At 39.9% G+C, this 16,579-nt stretch overlaps 1 protein-coding gene across 2 annotated transcripts; it reads left to right on the top strand.

Moving 5' to 3' along the window:
- Window positions 1–22: 22 nt before the first annotated feature.
- Window positions 23–11,114, top strand: SRP54 (signal recognition particle 54). Of its 2 annotated transcripts, none has more exons than XM_072115509.1 (16): window positions 23–242; window positions 2,400–2,501; window positions 3,533–3,624; window positions 3,764–3,848; window positions 3,982–4,086; window positions 4,172–4,238; window positions 4,693–4,750; window positions 4,860–5,010; window positions 6,663–6,811; window positions 7,415–7,515; window positions 8,142–8,228; window positions 8,646–8,719; window positions 9,347–9,455; window positions 10,055–10,225; window positions 10,409–10,504; window positions 10,631–11,114. In XM_072115509.1, exons 2-16 carry the CDS (start codon window positions 2,424–2,426, stop codon window positions 10,720–10,722), a joined length of 1,515 nt encoding a protein of 504 aa, XP_071971610.1. In that variant the 5' UTR covers window positions 23–242; window positions 2,400–2,423; the 3' UTR covers window positions 10,723–11,114. The 2 variants fall into 2 exon arrangements, with proteins under 2 accessions (XP_071971610.1, XP_071971609.1); XM_072115508.1 differs by having other exon boundaries at window positions 24–242; window positions 2,395–2,501.
- The last annotated feature ends 5,465 nt before the right edge of the window (window positions 11,115–16,579 follow it).

Below are 16,579 nucleotides of genomic sequence, written 5' to 3'. Positions count from 1 at the left end.
AAGCAGAATTCGAGTCAAAGGTTAAAGGTTGTCTGTATATGGTGACGTTTCCTATAGACCGGAAGCTGCTGGGATCTACCGTCTGGCTCTGGGTTTCCGTGCGGTTCTGTTTAGAATCTGGTTCCCGGTTTCAAGAACTGGAAAAGGAGGAGGTGGAGTGGAGGCGCCGGCCCATAGGGGGCGCAGGATACGACTGGATTACATCTCCAGGATACCCGGAGAGGGGGCTTTTTATAGGACGGGTAATGGCCATATACAGCATATATGTACAGAGAGCTGGAGGGTAACAGGGGGGTCTCCTCTTACCGCAACCGTGTATGTGAATCCGATGTATAGAGACTGTGATGGCTCCAGGACAGAAGGGGAAAGTTTTCTGCTTGTTTGGGGTGAATCCTCAGAGTCTCTGTAAATGTCCCATTACAGCTCACACCATTGGGCTGAACACAAGCCTGATCAGGTATAAGGCCGAGTTCACACATTCGTATTCGTATTGTAAATCTGACAAGATCCACGTCAGATCTGAGCGCACTTGATCTGTCCAGAATAATCCTCTGTCTGTACCAAACACAAGTAACACGCTGCTTAATTATACGGAGGACGTTCTGTAGGGTCTTCACATCTAGGTGATGCAGATTATGCTCCAATCTGATGTTACCTACATGTGTGTCACATTTCCTGAAGGTTACCATGTGTATGCGCAGAACTCGGGCTCTGGGGAGGGAATGTTACTGATCACCATACCGAGGGAAAAGGTGCACCAGCAACTTTCATCGACTACAAACGCCTGTACACTGAATAACTGTGAGACAACACAAGACTTCTAAAACTTCTAGTTCTAGGATAGAAATTTTCCATAGTCCCCTAGAAGCAGATGGAGAGTTGGTCAACTGTGTGCCCCAGCTCTACAGACACATGAATCGTTCTCCTGTTCACTGTGATTGTCACAAGTAATCAGATATTTAGTTAATTGGATTACTGTAATTTTAAAAAAGTTTTTTCAAAGAGTCCTCTAAACCCACCCGGGACATAAATATATGTATTAAAAAATAAAATGTGACGGCTCTGGTCCAGGCGTCACAGTCCTTATTGGTTTGCTTACTCTCACAACTGGACGGGACCTAACCAGAAGGGATCTGACAGCAGACGTATCCCCAGTGAATTTTCCAGAATTCATATCGTCAGTCTGAGCCTTTCCACAATAAACTTGAGACAATCCTGCTGGAACACTAGGTAGAGGCGCACATTTGTTTAGTGTGGCATGGAGTAGTCTCTATACTGGAGATAAGGGGTCCAGGAGGTACACTTTGTGCTAGCATCTTTGTCTGATGGATGGTTCTGTGTGACTTGTTGCCCTAGTAAAGGGCTTGCCACATAGTCTAATGGCTTAGGTGATATGTGGCTTGTCTATAGTTATTTGGTTATAGCTATCTACTGCATGAAGTCCTTGATAAACAGTAGTTCCATGGTTCTTCCACTAGTGACCGATAAGCTGACATCTTGCCAAATTGGCATCTTGTACAGTCTGATCATAAGGTAGAGATTAAGAAAAGTCTTATTTCATATGGGACAAAAATACAATAGGTTTATACAAATGATATCTGAAGCTTGTTACAAGAGCAGGCCGGTGGTTTAGATATTAACAGATCTCATCCACATGCTGCATATTCCTTCCACATAGACATTGACCTGCAGTGGGGATTTTTAAATCCATGGATGTAAAATTTCTGCAGTGGATTTAACCCCTTTCTGTGATATTTGTGGTAAATTTACAGAAAAATGTGCTGCACTTGCGACCGTTCCCTTCACACAGTAATATACTCTTCAGATTCTACATGCCACCTGATAAGAGGACTCACTGTATTAAAGAAGAGAACTGGTTTACACATGTGATGTAAAACTGAGGCAGAAGGAATATGGCCTGAATCTGTATTTAATTTCCACAGTTTGAATGGGGTGACAGCAGACACAGGCAACATCTGCCCCATACAGATGGGGGGAGGGGGGCTTCAGGGGGCGCTGTTCTTGCTTTTGTTCACAAGTAAAGGAATAAATGTTCCTGGTATTACTTATTTAACTTCAGGAAAAAGTGTGTGTGAAGAATACAATCCATATCACGTGCTTCAGATATTGACAGGAGGCAAACACACAGCCTAGAACTTCACACTCTGAAATCTCCTCAGATAGCTTTTATATTATAAAGTCCTGGCTGCTACATGTAGAGATCAGGAATGTTTTTTACTTGGCCTGACAAAATCCCAATCAAGATCTATGGTTAATGTTTGACTGTTTTGGGTTTATGTAGAAGTTTTGATCTAAGTTCCTATAGTGTTTTTTTTTTTTATTTTTTTTAATACATTTTTCTCTCTGAAATACTTTACTTGTTCTTTGTTGCAGAATAGTGTGTGTAGCTGACAGCCGCCAAAATGGTTTTGGCAGACCTCGGACGGAAGATCACCTCGGCTCTGCGCTCTTTGAGCAATGCCACAATCATAAATGAAGAGGTGAGTTCTGCTTATACGCGCACTGTGATCGAATTGTAGAGTGTGTGTACAAGCTACTAATGCTTCTCGGATTTGTTTGGCATATTCGGCTCGGGACACTCTCATAGAACTGAATGCAGTGGCAGGGGGCTTGTTCGTCCTGCAGATCCACCCAATAGTAAAATTGGGATTCCTGGGTGGGGCGGTGGAATGCCAGCTGTTGGAACCTCGTCGATTAGGAAGTTATCCCCATTCCACAGGATATCAAAGTCAATGCATGATAAACCAGGGACAATTGACTGTGGCAATCTTCTTATATTTGTTATCCATTACCTCCTTCCTTCTATAATCAAAATTATGCAAATAAACCTGTATGTCTATTAGCGAGGCACAGAAAACCTTTCTGCTCTGGCTTCACGAGCTGTTGTTACACTTCAGCAGCACGTCTCAGTCTCGCCCTCCCCCCTACTCTTCCTGAAATCAGCAGCAGTGACCACACAGTGAATTTTCAGCATGGTTGAGCTCTGATAACACAAATATAGCCTTCCATGCTCATTAGCATAATTGTAAAAGTTTATTTTTCAAAGGAAGGAGACCATGGATAACATATGAGAAGATTACTACAGTCACAGTGCCTGGATCCATGATTTAGTGTCCCTGGTTTATCATGATGGATTTTGATGGTTGATTTCTTTTAACAGTGCATGTAATTTTCAGTAATACATTGAGTAAATTTAATCTGCACTTTGATTTGCACTATTGTTAAGGGTAATTGCCTTCTCTTGTACTTATTTCCATTTTGGAAAAGAATAACAAAAAATATATACTGATTGTAAATAGGAGCCTTACCTTTTTATTATTGTTCTGTTATTCTGCTCTATAACGGGTAAAGCAACAGAAATTGCTATTGGGGATAAAACTTCCTGAAATCTTCACCAATGTGAAATAAAATTTTTATCTGACTCAGCTGATGCTCTTTTATGTTTTACTATATAAGAGTGAACTAGTACTGACACCCGTAGGTGCTCACGTTTGTTCTCTTTGTATTTTAGGTGCTAGGTGCTATGCTGAAAGAAGTATGCACAGCCTTACTGGAAGCGGATGTCAACATTAAGCTTGTAAAGCAACTAAGAGAAAATGTCAAGTAGGGTTCCATGACTTTATTTTAGGGGTTTAATAATTTTTATTGCTAATTTTATGAACAATATGTGCATGGACCTAAACATGGGTTTTGATTAACATATATATTTTTCTGTTACATCTCATCATCCTCATCTCTTTAGGTCCGCTATTGACTTGGAAGAAATGGCCTCTGGTCTTAATAAGAGAAAAATGATTCAGCACTCAGTCTTCAAGGAATTAGTCAAGGTATTGTCCAATATCTTTGAGAGATAATTGGTAACTTCATGATTTAGGTCAATACTCTTAAACTACGGGACACTAGGTTTTTTTGTTCATGTTCCTAGCTATTTATGCTAATTATAGCTCTTATGTTCCTCAGCTGGTAGATCCTGGAGTTAAGGCATGGACACCCACAAAAGGAAAACCAAATGTCATCATGTTTGTAGGGTTACAGGGAAGTGGAAAGACAACAACTTGTTCAAAGGTAAGCTCCCCAGGTGACTTTATTCTTTTATGTAGTCTTTTGTGGTGTAAAAACAAAAAATTCTCAATGTGTTTTTATTATCTAGCTGGCATATTACTATCAGAGGAAAGGGTGGAAGACTTGCTTGATCTGTGCAGATACATTCAGAGCAGGTGAGTGGGGAAGTCTTCTAGTTGGCCCAGTTAGATAAATTCCAGGTTTCATGGCAGCAATGCACATTCGGATCCTTTTGAAGGTGTTTTTTTAAAATGTGTAGAGCAGGTGATTAATAGTACAGTTAACATGTAATTCTTCTCAGTTGTCAGTGGATACAGGACAGAAAGCTGACTTACACAAGCTGCTTATATAAGGAAGAATGAGGCCACCAATTTCTAATATAAAGTGTATTACAAAGTTTACTATTATCATCTGCACTATTCATTTATAAACTTAAGTTAATACTTTAAGAATTTATTATAAATGTAGTTTGTCTAGAAGGGTCTGTTGCTATCAGAGGAAAAAGCCCAGATTTATTGGAACACGTTCATTCTAACACAACAGCAGGCTACAACTTTTTTTTCTGGGACAACTTGATGTATTAATATTTATTTATCACTTGTTTTGTAGGTGCCTTTGATCAGCTGAAACAGAACGCTACGAAAGCCAGAATCCCATTTTACGGCAGGTTAGTTGATTTATACTTCTGAACCACCTTTGTCATTGGAGAGTAATCGATGGTGAGGTTTGTTAATGATCTGGCCAGTTACATGTATTATTTTCTCCCCAACGTACAGTTATACAGAGATGGATCCAGTAAACATCGCCTATGAAGGTGTGGAGAAGTTCAAGAACGAAAACTTTGAAATCATTATTGTGGACACAAGTGGTCGACACAAGCAGGAAGATTCTCTGTTTGAAGAAATGCTTCAAGTTTCTAATGCCACAGTAAGGACACTTCTCTTCTCTGGTAGCTGTGCACATAACAATAAAACAGTCTCCTCTTTATTGTGCCTCCTGGGGCGCACTGACCTCTGCAAAATGTCTGTATTTAGCCAAGATACCTGGACTGTACACTGCCTTCTATCACATGAACACATACACACCACTACGTAGTAAGCACGAAATCTATTCTTTATGCCAATATTATTTCTATTTTGATGCTTTCACCATTATGACACAATGTCCACGTTCAGTAAACATATGCTGGTAAAACAAATAGGACCAGAACGTGCAAATGACTTCCACGTGTATTTATCAAGTGTCTGTGCCACAAGATTCTGCACCTAAAGGGACGTGTTAGTGAACAGTGCGCCACATTTATTACAGCGACTTGACAGAAATGTGGCACACGCACGCTAAACTGCAATGCACACACAAAAAATATCTGGTGCACTCGGATTATGCACGATCAGTGTGTGCAAGGCGTGCCAGATTATTGTAGATCATGTACCGGTCTTTAATAATCTGGTGCATCCTACACATTACTGAGGTAAAAACTGCATATGATGCAGTTTGCCTCACTATTGATAAATCTGGCCCATAGTGTTCTCAAAGTTTGTGGCGTGCACCAGTGTCCAGATGAGCGAAGCACAGCAGCTGCAATGGTTCGGAAGTGGAGCTCATTCTTCATGCCAGTACATGTGAGAAACTTTGAGAACACAATGCAATTGGCTATAGCATGTGGATGGGAGATTATAAGGATAAGGTCTTTTTATTCTACACTGTTAGAGATGTTTCACACTGCTGAGGTCAATCTGTGAATCATGGGCCGTGCAGCATACTGTGTCAAGCACTGACCACAGTGCAGAGGATGGGACTCTTTTGTTTCAATAGTTTTTATTATTTTCAAAAACTTTCATACAACCAATACAAACGGTATGACAGTTATAGGTATACATACATAAGTGTTACATATCATATTTACGTTTAACTGAACATTGGTGTATCATATTTAATTCCTTATACTGGTACATATTTGTCAACCTAATAGGACTAGTTTAGTAGGCTTTTCTCGACTTTTTTTAATCATAGTGACGTGATACAAGTCCTAACCTCTGCACCGTGGTCACAGGGTGAAAAAGGACCTGCAATTATATTATCTACTTTCAAGGCCCAATATTAGTCTTTCCTTTGTATCTTTAAGGAAATCTGCAATCCGTATCAAGCATGATAAACCAGGGACACTTAACCACAGTCACAGTACCTGGGTCTATGAGTATCTGAGTATTTGTTATCCATGGCTGCTGTCCTTCTTAAATAAAATTTTAAAATTATGCAAATGAGCCAGAAGGACTTTGGGTGTGTTATAATAGCCCATCTGTGCTGTAGTTTCATGGGCTGTTACTGTCTCGCCCTCCCCTTTGCTCATTTGGAACTTCCCCCTTCTCCTGCCAGCTGTAATCTGGCGCAGTGGGAGGGGAAAGTGTAACAGCCTGAGATTACCAAAGTCAGTGTCAGGGTTTTCGTGTAAGTGTCCCTGGTTTATTATGCTTGATCTTGATGGTAGGTTTCCTAATTGAAAATTTTTTATTTAGCCATAATTGAAAATAGCCTTAGGTTCATCAGTTATTCTTCCATTCTTTTCCCGATTTATGTAGCAACCAGATAACATTGTGTACGTTATGGACGCTTCCATCGGTCAAGCTTGTGAGTCTCAGGCCAAAGCTTTTAAGGATAAAGTAGATGTAGCATCGGTTATTGTGACCAAACTGGATGGTCATGCGAAAGGAGGAGGAGCCCTTAGTGCGTAAGTCTGGTTTTCTATTTTTGTACATAATGGCTATAGCAGAAAGTTGATTCTGTATTGTAAATTAATCTACATCGATATTTAGCACTTTAGATCAGCAGAATGGCGGTGGAGGACACCTGGCACCCCAACAATCAGCACAGCATTTTGATGTGATGTCCCTCAGTCACATAACTTTCTTTGCATCTAAGTCCCATTGAGGCTGCGGTCACACATGGCGATAACAAGTGCGTTTTCAAATGCATCACAACAGCTGAGAAAAGGAGATTTGCCTGATTACATTGCTGTTAATGCATGCCCTTGCAAACGTCTTGAACACCCCATCAGTGAGGCCGCATTCACACGTAGCATTTTGATTGTGTTTTTTTTTTAACATTGGGTTTCCTGAGCATTGAGTAAATGTGCCCGAAATGCAATGTTAACTAAATGTGTGACCAGGATGGAGCCTTTCAATTGGTTTTAAAAACCTATTTTTAAAAACCTTTTTTTAATGAATGTGCTCACATAAATTTCCATCTAATGCTCAAATAAAAGCTGCATCCTATTTATGCATTTTTAAATGATTTGGGAATGAGAAAACAAATTGTATTTATTTTATTTCAGTGTTGCTGCTACAAAGAGCCCAATTATTTTCATTGGAACCGGAGAACACATTGACGACTTTGAGCCATTTAAAACACAGCCTTTTATAAGCAAACTTCTAGGTGAGGTTATCATATGGCTATAAATGCTTCCTCCCTCATGACTTGGCACTGCAATAATGTAATTTTTATTTTCAACAATTTCCATGCTCCTTCTGCCACTAAATCAATCAGTGAGAATGGGACCTCTGTTCGCCAGATTACTCGAGGTCCAAGCAGTCGATCTCTCACCGATCAGCATGTTATCCCTAATTTGTAGCTTACGAAGTACACCCCTTTAAAGGAAATCTGTCAAAAAATTGTAACCCTATTCATCTTCCTTAGTGCCCTATAGAGTTTAGCAGCGACTGCCATACCTTTTTATATAGAGTATTGTTGCACTCCTTCACTTATGAAATGTTAGTGATAAAATTTCTTGATTCGGTTTCCTTTTTACGTAGAGAAAAGCTACTAATGGGTGAAATAAAGTTGAACTAGAGAATCTGAATGTGTGCAGATCGCAGCGGCTGATGCTAGATGATTATTCTGGCACATTTTTACACCGTCCAATCTCTGGCTCTTACTGTATTGGTTTATCTACCCCTACTGTCATAGAGAAAAAAGTCTGTTTCTGTAGTTTATAAAATACTATATATATTTATTTATTTTTGTTTGTTTCTAATTTTCATTTTACCTTCTGTTTCCTGTAGGAATGGGAGATATTGAAGGTTTAATTGATAAGGTGAATGAGTTGAAATTGGATGACAATGAGGCTCTTATCGAGAAATTGAAACATGGTAAGAAAACTGCAACAACGCCTGAGGTTTTTGGGATCTGTGAGCAGTGGGGGTCACACATTTGGATAGAGGGCATTGTTTTATGGGATTATGGATTACAGACTAGGGAGAGAGATTTTACCTTCATTGTACGTTTACAGTTCTCAGCAGTGTATTCCTGTATTATTCAGGAGTTATATTGTTGGCAAACGATGGTACTATTATTCCTCTTGGCCTGTGGTTATGTCGATTATCTCCTCCTATCTTGTACATATAAAGGTGTTCACTATTGGCCAATAACCCAACAAGGATGCTCTGTTTCTTTCTGTTAAATAAAATGTAGGGCATCTAATAGTGAAGAAATTCCTGACAGCTACCCTGGCTGCTACAATAAAAGTTTAATCTGCTTTTCTATTTTTTTTTTCTTCTAAATCTTAGGTCAATTCACACTCAGAGACATGTATGAACAGTTTCAAAATATCATGAAAATGGGTCCGTTTAGCCAGATTTTGGTAAGTGTTTTTATTCCAGTACTATGTTTATTATGACCACTGGGACCATCATCTTATTTACCATTGTAAGACTAACCTAGATCTGTTTCATTATAGATCCTAGCTTTTTATTTCCTAATTCCTAAATGGAACCTGTCACGAGTGCTATTTTTATCAGGGGACAGGTTGCCATCGAACAAGTACTGTATATGCCAAATATGTTTTCTAAAAAATGTGTTTTAAGGTGTTTGAAATAAAATATGGTAAACTTTACCTGGCTCACTGCCACATGTTTCAGCGCGAGTCCCACACAGGTAAATTTCAAATGACAACTTCCATCTGCTGTATAATATTCACTGCTCTGCTTATCACTCCTGGCTTCTGCAACCCCCTCCCAGCAGAGCAGTGAATATATTATACAGCAGACAGAAGTTGTCATTGGAAATTTTCCTCTGTGGGACTCGGGGAGCAAGGTTAAGCCTTGCATACTTCCATATAACACCATATACATACGCCATATAACACAGACATTTCTTAAAAAAAACTGTTCAACTGTGGTGACCGGTTCCCTTTAAAAAGCCACATGTTTTGTACCTGCTTTGAGTTTTATAAATGCTTCAAGTTAATTGTTTGTGTTTTTGCTTAAAGGGCATGATTCCTGGTTTTGGACAAGATTTTATGAGCAAGGGTAATGAGCAAGAATCAATGGCACGACTTAAGAAACTTATGACCATAATGGATAGCATGAATGATCAGGGTAAGATTGGATACTGGGGAATTCGGGAGTTTGGGTTGAGTGCAACGTGTGGGAGATTTACTAGTGGCAGTATTCTTGTTTATCAGGTGCTTTAAATGCTTGAACAAGTTTGGCAAGTCATTGGGAGAGGAGAAATGCCTTGAGAATCCGATGTGAAGTTCAGGCGGATTTGGCACAAAATTTGCACCAAATTTTATCTATGCTTTAGGCATGCAATCATGTGCATGTACCTTTACTGTACACTGTCTTAGATAATGTCAATGAATCTGCTGCATTGATTTCCATATGATATGTGGCTATAGTCCTGCTCTATTTAGATGTATGATTAGCCTATTATTAGGTGTTACAAATGTTCAAATGAAGCGTGTTCCTTTTAGGCTGAGCTCGCCCCTGCGTTTGTCAGGTTCTGTCCCCCCCCCCCCCCCCTTCCACTATTGTAACCTTCCATACATGGATATCGCTGGGGTGAGGAAGATGAGCAGGAACTTTTCTCTAAAATGGAGAGTGTAACAAATTTCCCAGATGCAGACTTATACTGGGACATGATACAAACCAAATGTATATCAGAGGTTGTAAACAGTTCTTTATGTTCCTTATAGAACTCGATAACACAGATGGCGCCAAACTATTCAGCAAGCAACCCGGAAGAATTCAGAGAGTGGCCAGGGGGTCTGGAGTATCTACGAGAGATGTACAGGAACTCTTAGCACAATACACAAAGTTTGCACAAATGGTTAAGAAAATGGGTGGCATCAAAGGACTCTTCAAAGGTATGTGATCATTGTGTATATGCATGTCCAGCACGTGCAGTATTCCAAGCCGCCACTAGATGGGGTGGTTATAAAACCATGTTCATACAATGCATCATACAGTGTAGCTCAGTATCCTCAATTTTATTGCACTAGATTACTGTGGTTTTTCATTACATACAACGTGCGCTGTCTAACTTTTAGGTGGTGACATGTCGAAAAATGTAAATCCTTCACAAATGGCCAAACTAAATCAGCAGATGGCAAAAATGATGGATCCCCGAGTTTTACAGCATATGGGTAAGTGCTTCTTTCTACATATGGAGCCTTCTGCATACATAGTGTAGTAATCCTGATTATATTGTGTTCCAGTAACTGATCGCCTGTCCTCTTAGTCTAATTCTATATAATATTTGTGATTTGCAGGTGGCATGGCCGGCCTGCAGTCTATGATGAGACAGTTCCAACAAGGAGCAGCTGGAAACATGAAAGGAATGATGGGATTTAACAACATGTAGCCGAGGCTTTAGCCTTTCTGTGTAGAGGATGGCACAGATAGCAGCATCTTTCTCCCAGAGACTTTCAGAGCTCTGCTAGAAAGGTAACATTGTCCCTTCTGGAAAACCATGAATAGGATGGAGGTAGAGACTATAAGATAACATGTGGTCCTTGTGCCGTGTCATCCTTGTCATTTTATTCTTTTCTTGGCTTTTTACATCCACTTGAAATAATGACAAGGAAGTCGGATTTTAAATTATATGGCAAATTAATTTAAGTTTTGAAAGAAATAGATGTTAAAAAAGAGAGAGAATATTTACAACCAATGTTTAACCTCTTTGTATACTTCACCACTGACAGTTTCCTGGCAAATTGTCTGCTGTAAAATAAAATAAATTTCTTAATGGTTGTAGTTTGATGGTTCAATGTTATTTTGTGCAATAATATGGCAGGGGCTTATTGGGTCTATAATGTGCCAGTGTTCTGGGGTCATTTATAGGGATTGATTTTGCTGACTTTTGAGGATGTTCTGAGCTCTCCTCTATCCTGTGTAGCGCACACCGATGCAAGGAAATCCTGGGTTAGGGCCAGTCAGTAATCCGGTAAAGTGTATCCAGCACATGGAAGAATTAACCCTTTAAGAACCACTTCTTCATTTTTTATTTTTTTTTTTTTTATTCATTCCGCGTCTTCAAAAAATCCTTAAAGGGGTTGTCCACTTTCAGCAAATGGATATGGTTTGGGTAATTAAGTTATACAATTTTCCAATATAACTTCTGTATATATTTTCTTTCAGTGGATAGAAATCTGTCCATGGTCATGTGATGTGCACGAGATGTTATCATACAGCTCTGGTTACTGTCTGTGATACTAATGAGCTGTGCACCTGCTTGTTCATCACATCACATGGACAGATTTCTATTAACTGGAAGAGAACAGAGGCTTTCTATGGAATAACAGAAGGCTGAGATCTAGAAAACCGTGAGGAATTGATACAGAAAGTATATTGGAAAAATTGTATAACTTATACAAACCATATCAATTATTTGCTGAAAATGGACAACCCTTTTTAACTTTTCTGTTTACAGAGCTCTTTTTATCTGCCTCACAAATTGTAATTCCTAGTGACGGCATTTCATATTCAATGACAATGAAATTGTAAAAAAAAAAAAAAAATTCATGACGTCAATACTTGGGGATGTAGTTTTAGGGCTTTCACAGTGCTCTCCAAATGACACTTCTATTTTATTCTTTGGGTCTGTACATTCATGACATCAATACTTGGGGATATGGACCTGTGTAAGGTGTAATTTTATTAAAGGATGTGATGAATTTCACCTTGCTACCATTGGGGGACTGCCTGACCTTTTGATCACAAAAAATTTTTTATGTGATGCAAAATTGGCTAAATTGTTTTTTGGATATTTTGGGCACTATTATCCCATTATAGGGTTCACCACCGGGAATTTTTTTTTCTGTTTTTATTATTATTATTATTTTTTTTCATCTATTGTATTAAGAGGGCTTATCCATACATCCTTTACGGGGATAAAATCACATTTTATTCCATATATTTTAGATATAAAATATATGGACAACATTTGAACTCTATATTAAAGCCAAGGACAGTAGAACAAGCTTTCTCTTATGGCCTCTTGACTGGGAGGATCAGGAAGGCCACTGACCCATGACTGTGGTCTGTCTGCGAATCATGGACAAGGGCGCTGGCTAGGTTTTGGGAATTGAACACAGTCCATAGGACAGGACTCAAAGAACCATGATAATATATGATGCATGACTCCATGTATCATATATCACTATGAAGAGTTCCATCCTCTGCCTTGCGAAACAGGGCATGGCCTGTGATTCACGTTCACCTAACAAATATAATATAATTAATACAATGGGGGTCATTTATCTTTATTTTTCTTCTTGTTGTTTCTTTTTTTCTTTACTTTTTTGGTGAATTGCAATTTTTGCGCCTATTTGGGGACATTTTGAAATATCCGCAAGAGATTTGTTTATCCTCAGTAAGACGCATACTATTCTAGATGTACTAAATGTCGCAAATCATTTAATTTCAAATTGTCTAAAATTTTCCTACATTTTTTGGCGCAATAAACTGCAGACGAAACCATACTTAAGGAAAACTTAGAAAACCGAAAGAAATGACTTGAGACATTTGTGCGACATTTGGAACAAATATCTCAGTCAGCGATCTAAGAAAATAAACATTTTAACACACGGCGAAAGTTAGATTGATAAATCACCAAAGAAGCAGACGGAAAAAAGACGTGCAAAAACTATCCAAAACAAACAGATGAGATAAATGACTGCTCAAATTCTCCCACAATGACTGGTACAAACAGGCACTAAAAATATGAAATTATTTTTTTTACTCACTTTTCACCCATGTGTGTGAAAAAATATGAAAACAGCCTCATATACTTCTGCAACAGAAGTGTAGATATTAGCGGGGCTCAGCTAGATTTAAGCAGCTACACATTGAACACTGTTTTACACATCACACACAACATGATCAGATTGTAAATCATTGTACATGGTGCAGATTGTAACAGATGAGCTGCTCATTCCTTGTGTGGTGCCGGTCACTGGCAGCAGCTGCAGGTCTCACATCCACCTGTGCACTTGCATCCCTGGCTGCATCCACTGCACTCAGCCGGACAGCAGGAACAGCAGCCTGCGGAGGAGGAGAGTCATGAGAGGAATGAATTGTAGAGATATAACATTGCAAGTTTTAAAGGAGTATTCTTATATCCAGAGGTCATATATGTATTCAGTTGTTAAAGGGAACGTGTCACCAGGGACCCCATTTTCACTAAAGACAGGTTACAGAATCCCATTACAGCTGTAGTGCAGATCTGCCTTTGTACCTTCTCTAAGCATGTGCATTACAATATAAATGTGTGATATAACTTACCTTGCATCCTGACAGAATCCTCTGTGTAGTCCCAGGGGTTGGGCTTTGAATGCATTTCAAATACAGTTGTGTACAAACTGCATGAAGTCTAGTTAGAAATGGTTTATACAGGTCATGCATATAGCTGAGGTGCACTCACTTTTTTTGCATGATGCACATTTGCAGTTCTTACATTTGCAGGATTCTCCACAGCCACAAAAAGCCCCTAAGAGACAATGAGGGATGTGTTATAGAGCAGTGGATACAGTATTTACAAAGAACATCATATATCCTGTACATCAGCTAGACACTACCCCCATAACCTGCTGACATGTTACTACTCAATACTAGATACTGCACAGTGTGAATAGTGTTATCACATTAGGCCTAGTCAGATATATTATATTCCATCCTGTATTCACTTATTCACTTCTTTCTGTATTTACTTTTCTGATAAACTCAACTCTTCTACATCTACACATTTCGATATCCTTCATCTAATGTAAAGTCTCTGTATCCAGAGCACATCCTTGTCTTACCTGCTGTGCAGTTACAGTCCTGAGGGTCCATGATCCCTATGGATATAGATGTTCTGTAGGATTGATGGATTCTCTGTGTGATGCTGGATGATGTGGGTAGTTGTCCTCTGCCTTATATACACGAGATACAGTGCGGAGTGCAAACCCGACCCATAAACCTCCCACGTGACACAAACACCAAGTGTAAGGACAAGTTATATACAGGGACGAGTGCAAAACCTGTAAGACAAGACTCTGACAATTACTCGTCGTCACTCACCTTCTTATAATTTATACATTTCCAGAATTTAAACGTTAAGTAAATGTTTACCCAAGATTTAGTATATGTTTTAAAAAGCAGATTACTTTGACATGACCCAGGACTGTAAAAACACAGAAAATTCCATCTTATTAAACAGGACATGGTGCTTCATGTTTATCCGTTGGCAAAACTTCCAGGTTTATGTTGTTATGTTTGACAAAAAAATCCATGTTTTCCTAATTATGGACAGTGCTTTATTATGAAGCGAGAATCCGGCATATGCTGTGCCAATATCCTATAGATGGAATGTAAAATGACCTGGGTGGCTGAGTGAGTAGCACTTCTGCCTTGCAGCACTGGGGTCCTGGGTTCGAATCCCACCCAGGTCAACATCTGCAAAGAGTTTGTATGTTCTCTCCGTGTTTGCTTGGGTTTCCTCCGGGTACTCCGGTTTCCTCCCACACTCCAAAAACATACTGGTAGGTTGTTTAGATTGTGAGCCCCATGGGGACAGGGACATGCTTTGTGCAGCGCTGCGTAATCTGTGCACGTTATATAAATAAAGAATTATTAGAATTATTTAAAGTAGGGGGCTAGGGGGTCTTTTGACCTTTAAACCCTATGCCTCCAGTGAGAGTCAGAAAGAGGGAACAAAAAGACCGGGCGCTCTCCTTGTAGTATTGTTACAAAGATGATTAATGTGAACAAATCTAGCACTTAGGTGCTCTCCTGGTAGCACAATGAAATGTGCATGTAATAAGATTCCTGGCGACAATCTTTGATTCTTCTACCTTCCTCCGTCCAGTGATAGACTGATAGGTACGGTAGTTTTGAGTAGTGGGTAAGACGCTGAGCTCCAAACTGGAGTGAGTTGAAGTTGCGCAACTTCAAGTCACTCCAGCTTGGAGGTCAGCGTCTTACCCACATGGAATATGTCACATTTATATTACACACAATTTTTTCATGGTTGCGTAGTGAAGACATTTTTTGTCAGTTTCTATTAAAAAAAGGAGTTCATTTATTAAGGGAAAAGTATTGCAACAACCAACAGGATATATATATAGGAGAGAGAGAGAGAACGAGAGAGAGAGAACGAGAGAGAGAGAACTGTGAATCCGGATTAAATCCAAGGGTAGGGTGCAGGCTTGTAGAGGTCCGACTCCAGGAACCCAGGAATCCAGTAGGCAAAACATGGAAATGCAGCACTCTGTGACAAATGGGTGTTTATTTCACCAGTGGGGATATATATATATATATATATATATATATATATATACACACTCACCGGCCACTTTATTAGGTACACCATGCTAGTAACGGGTTGGACCCCCTTTTGCCTTCAGAACTGCCTCAATTATTCGTGGCATAGAAGCAACAAGGTGATGGAAGCATTCCTCAGAGATTTTGGTCCATGTTGACATGATGGCATCACACAGTTGCCGCAGATTTGTCGGCTGCACATCCATGATGCGAATTTCCCGTTCCACCACATCCCAAAGATGCTCTATTGGATTGAGATCTGGTGACTGTGGAGGCCATTTGAGTCCAGTGACCTCATTGTCATGTTCAAGAAACCAGTCTGAGATGATTCCAGCTTTATGACATGGCGCATTATCCTGCTGAAAGTAGCCATCAGATGTTACAGGGTACATTGTGGTCATAAAGGGATGGACATGGTCAGCAACAATACTCAGGTAGGCTGTGGCGTTGCAACGATGCTCAATTGGTACCAAGGGGCCCAAAGAGTGCCAAGAAAATATTCCCCACACCATGACACCACCACCACCAGCCTGAACCGTTGATACAAGGCAGGATGGATCCATGCTTTCATGTTGTTGATGCCAAATTCTGACCCTACCATCCGAATGTCGCAGCAGAAATCGAGACTCATCAGACCAGGCAACGTTTTTCCAATCTTCTACTGTCCAATTTCAATGAGCTTGTGCAAATTGTAGCCTCAGTTTTCTGTTCTTAGCTGGAAGGAGTGGCACCCGGTGTGGTCTTCTGCTGCTGTAGCCCATCTGCCTCAAAGTTCGACGTACTGTGCGTTCAGAGATGCTCTTCTGCCTACCTTGGTTGTAACGGGTGGCGATTTGAGTCACTGTTGCCTTTCTATCAGCTCGAACCAGTCTGCCCATTCTCCTCTGACCTCTGGCATCAACAAGGCATTTCCGCCC

This window comes from Engystomops pustulosus, chromosome 7 (assembly GCF_040894005.1).
Source record: "Engystomops pustulosus chromosome 7, aEngPut4.maternal, whole genome shotgun sequence".
In the NCBI taxonomy this organism is placed as follows: Eukaryota; Metazoa; Chordata; class Amphibia; order Anura; family Leptodactylidae; genus Engystomops; species Engystomops pustulosus.
This window is presented reverse-complemented; position numbering and strand designations above follow the sequence as displayed.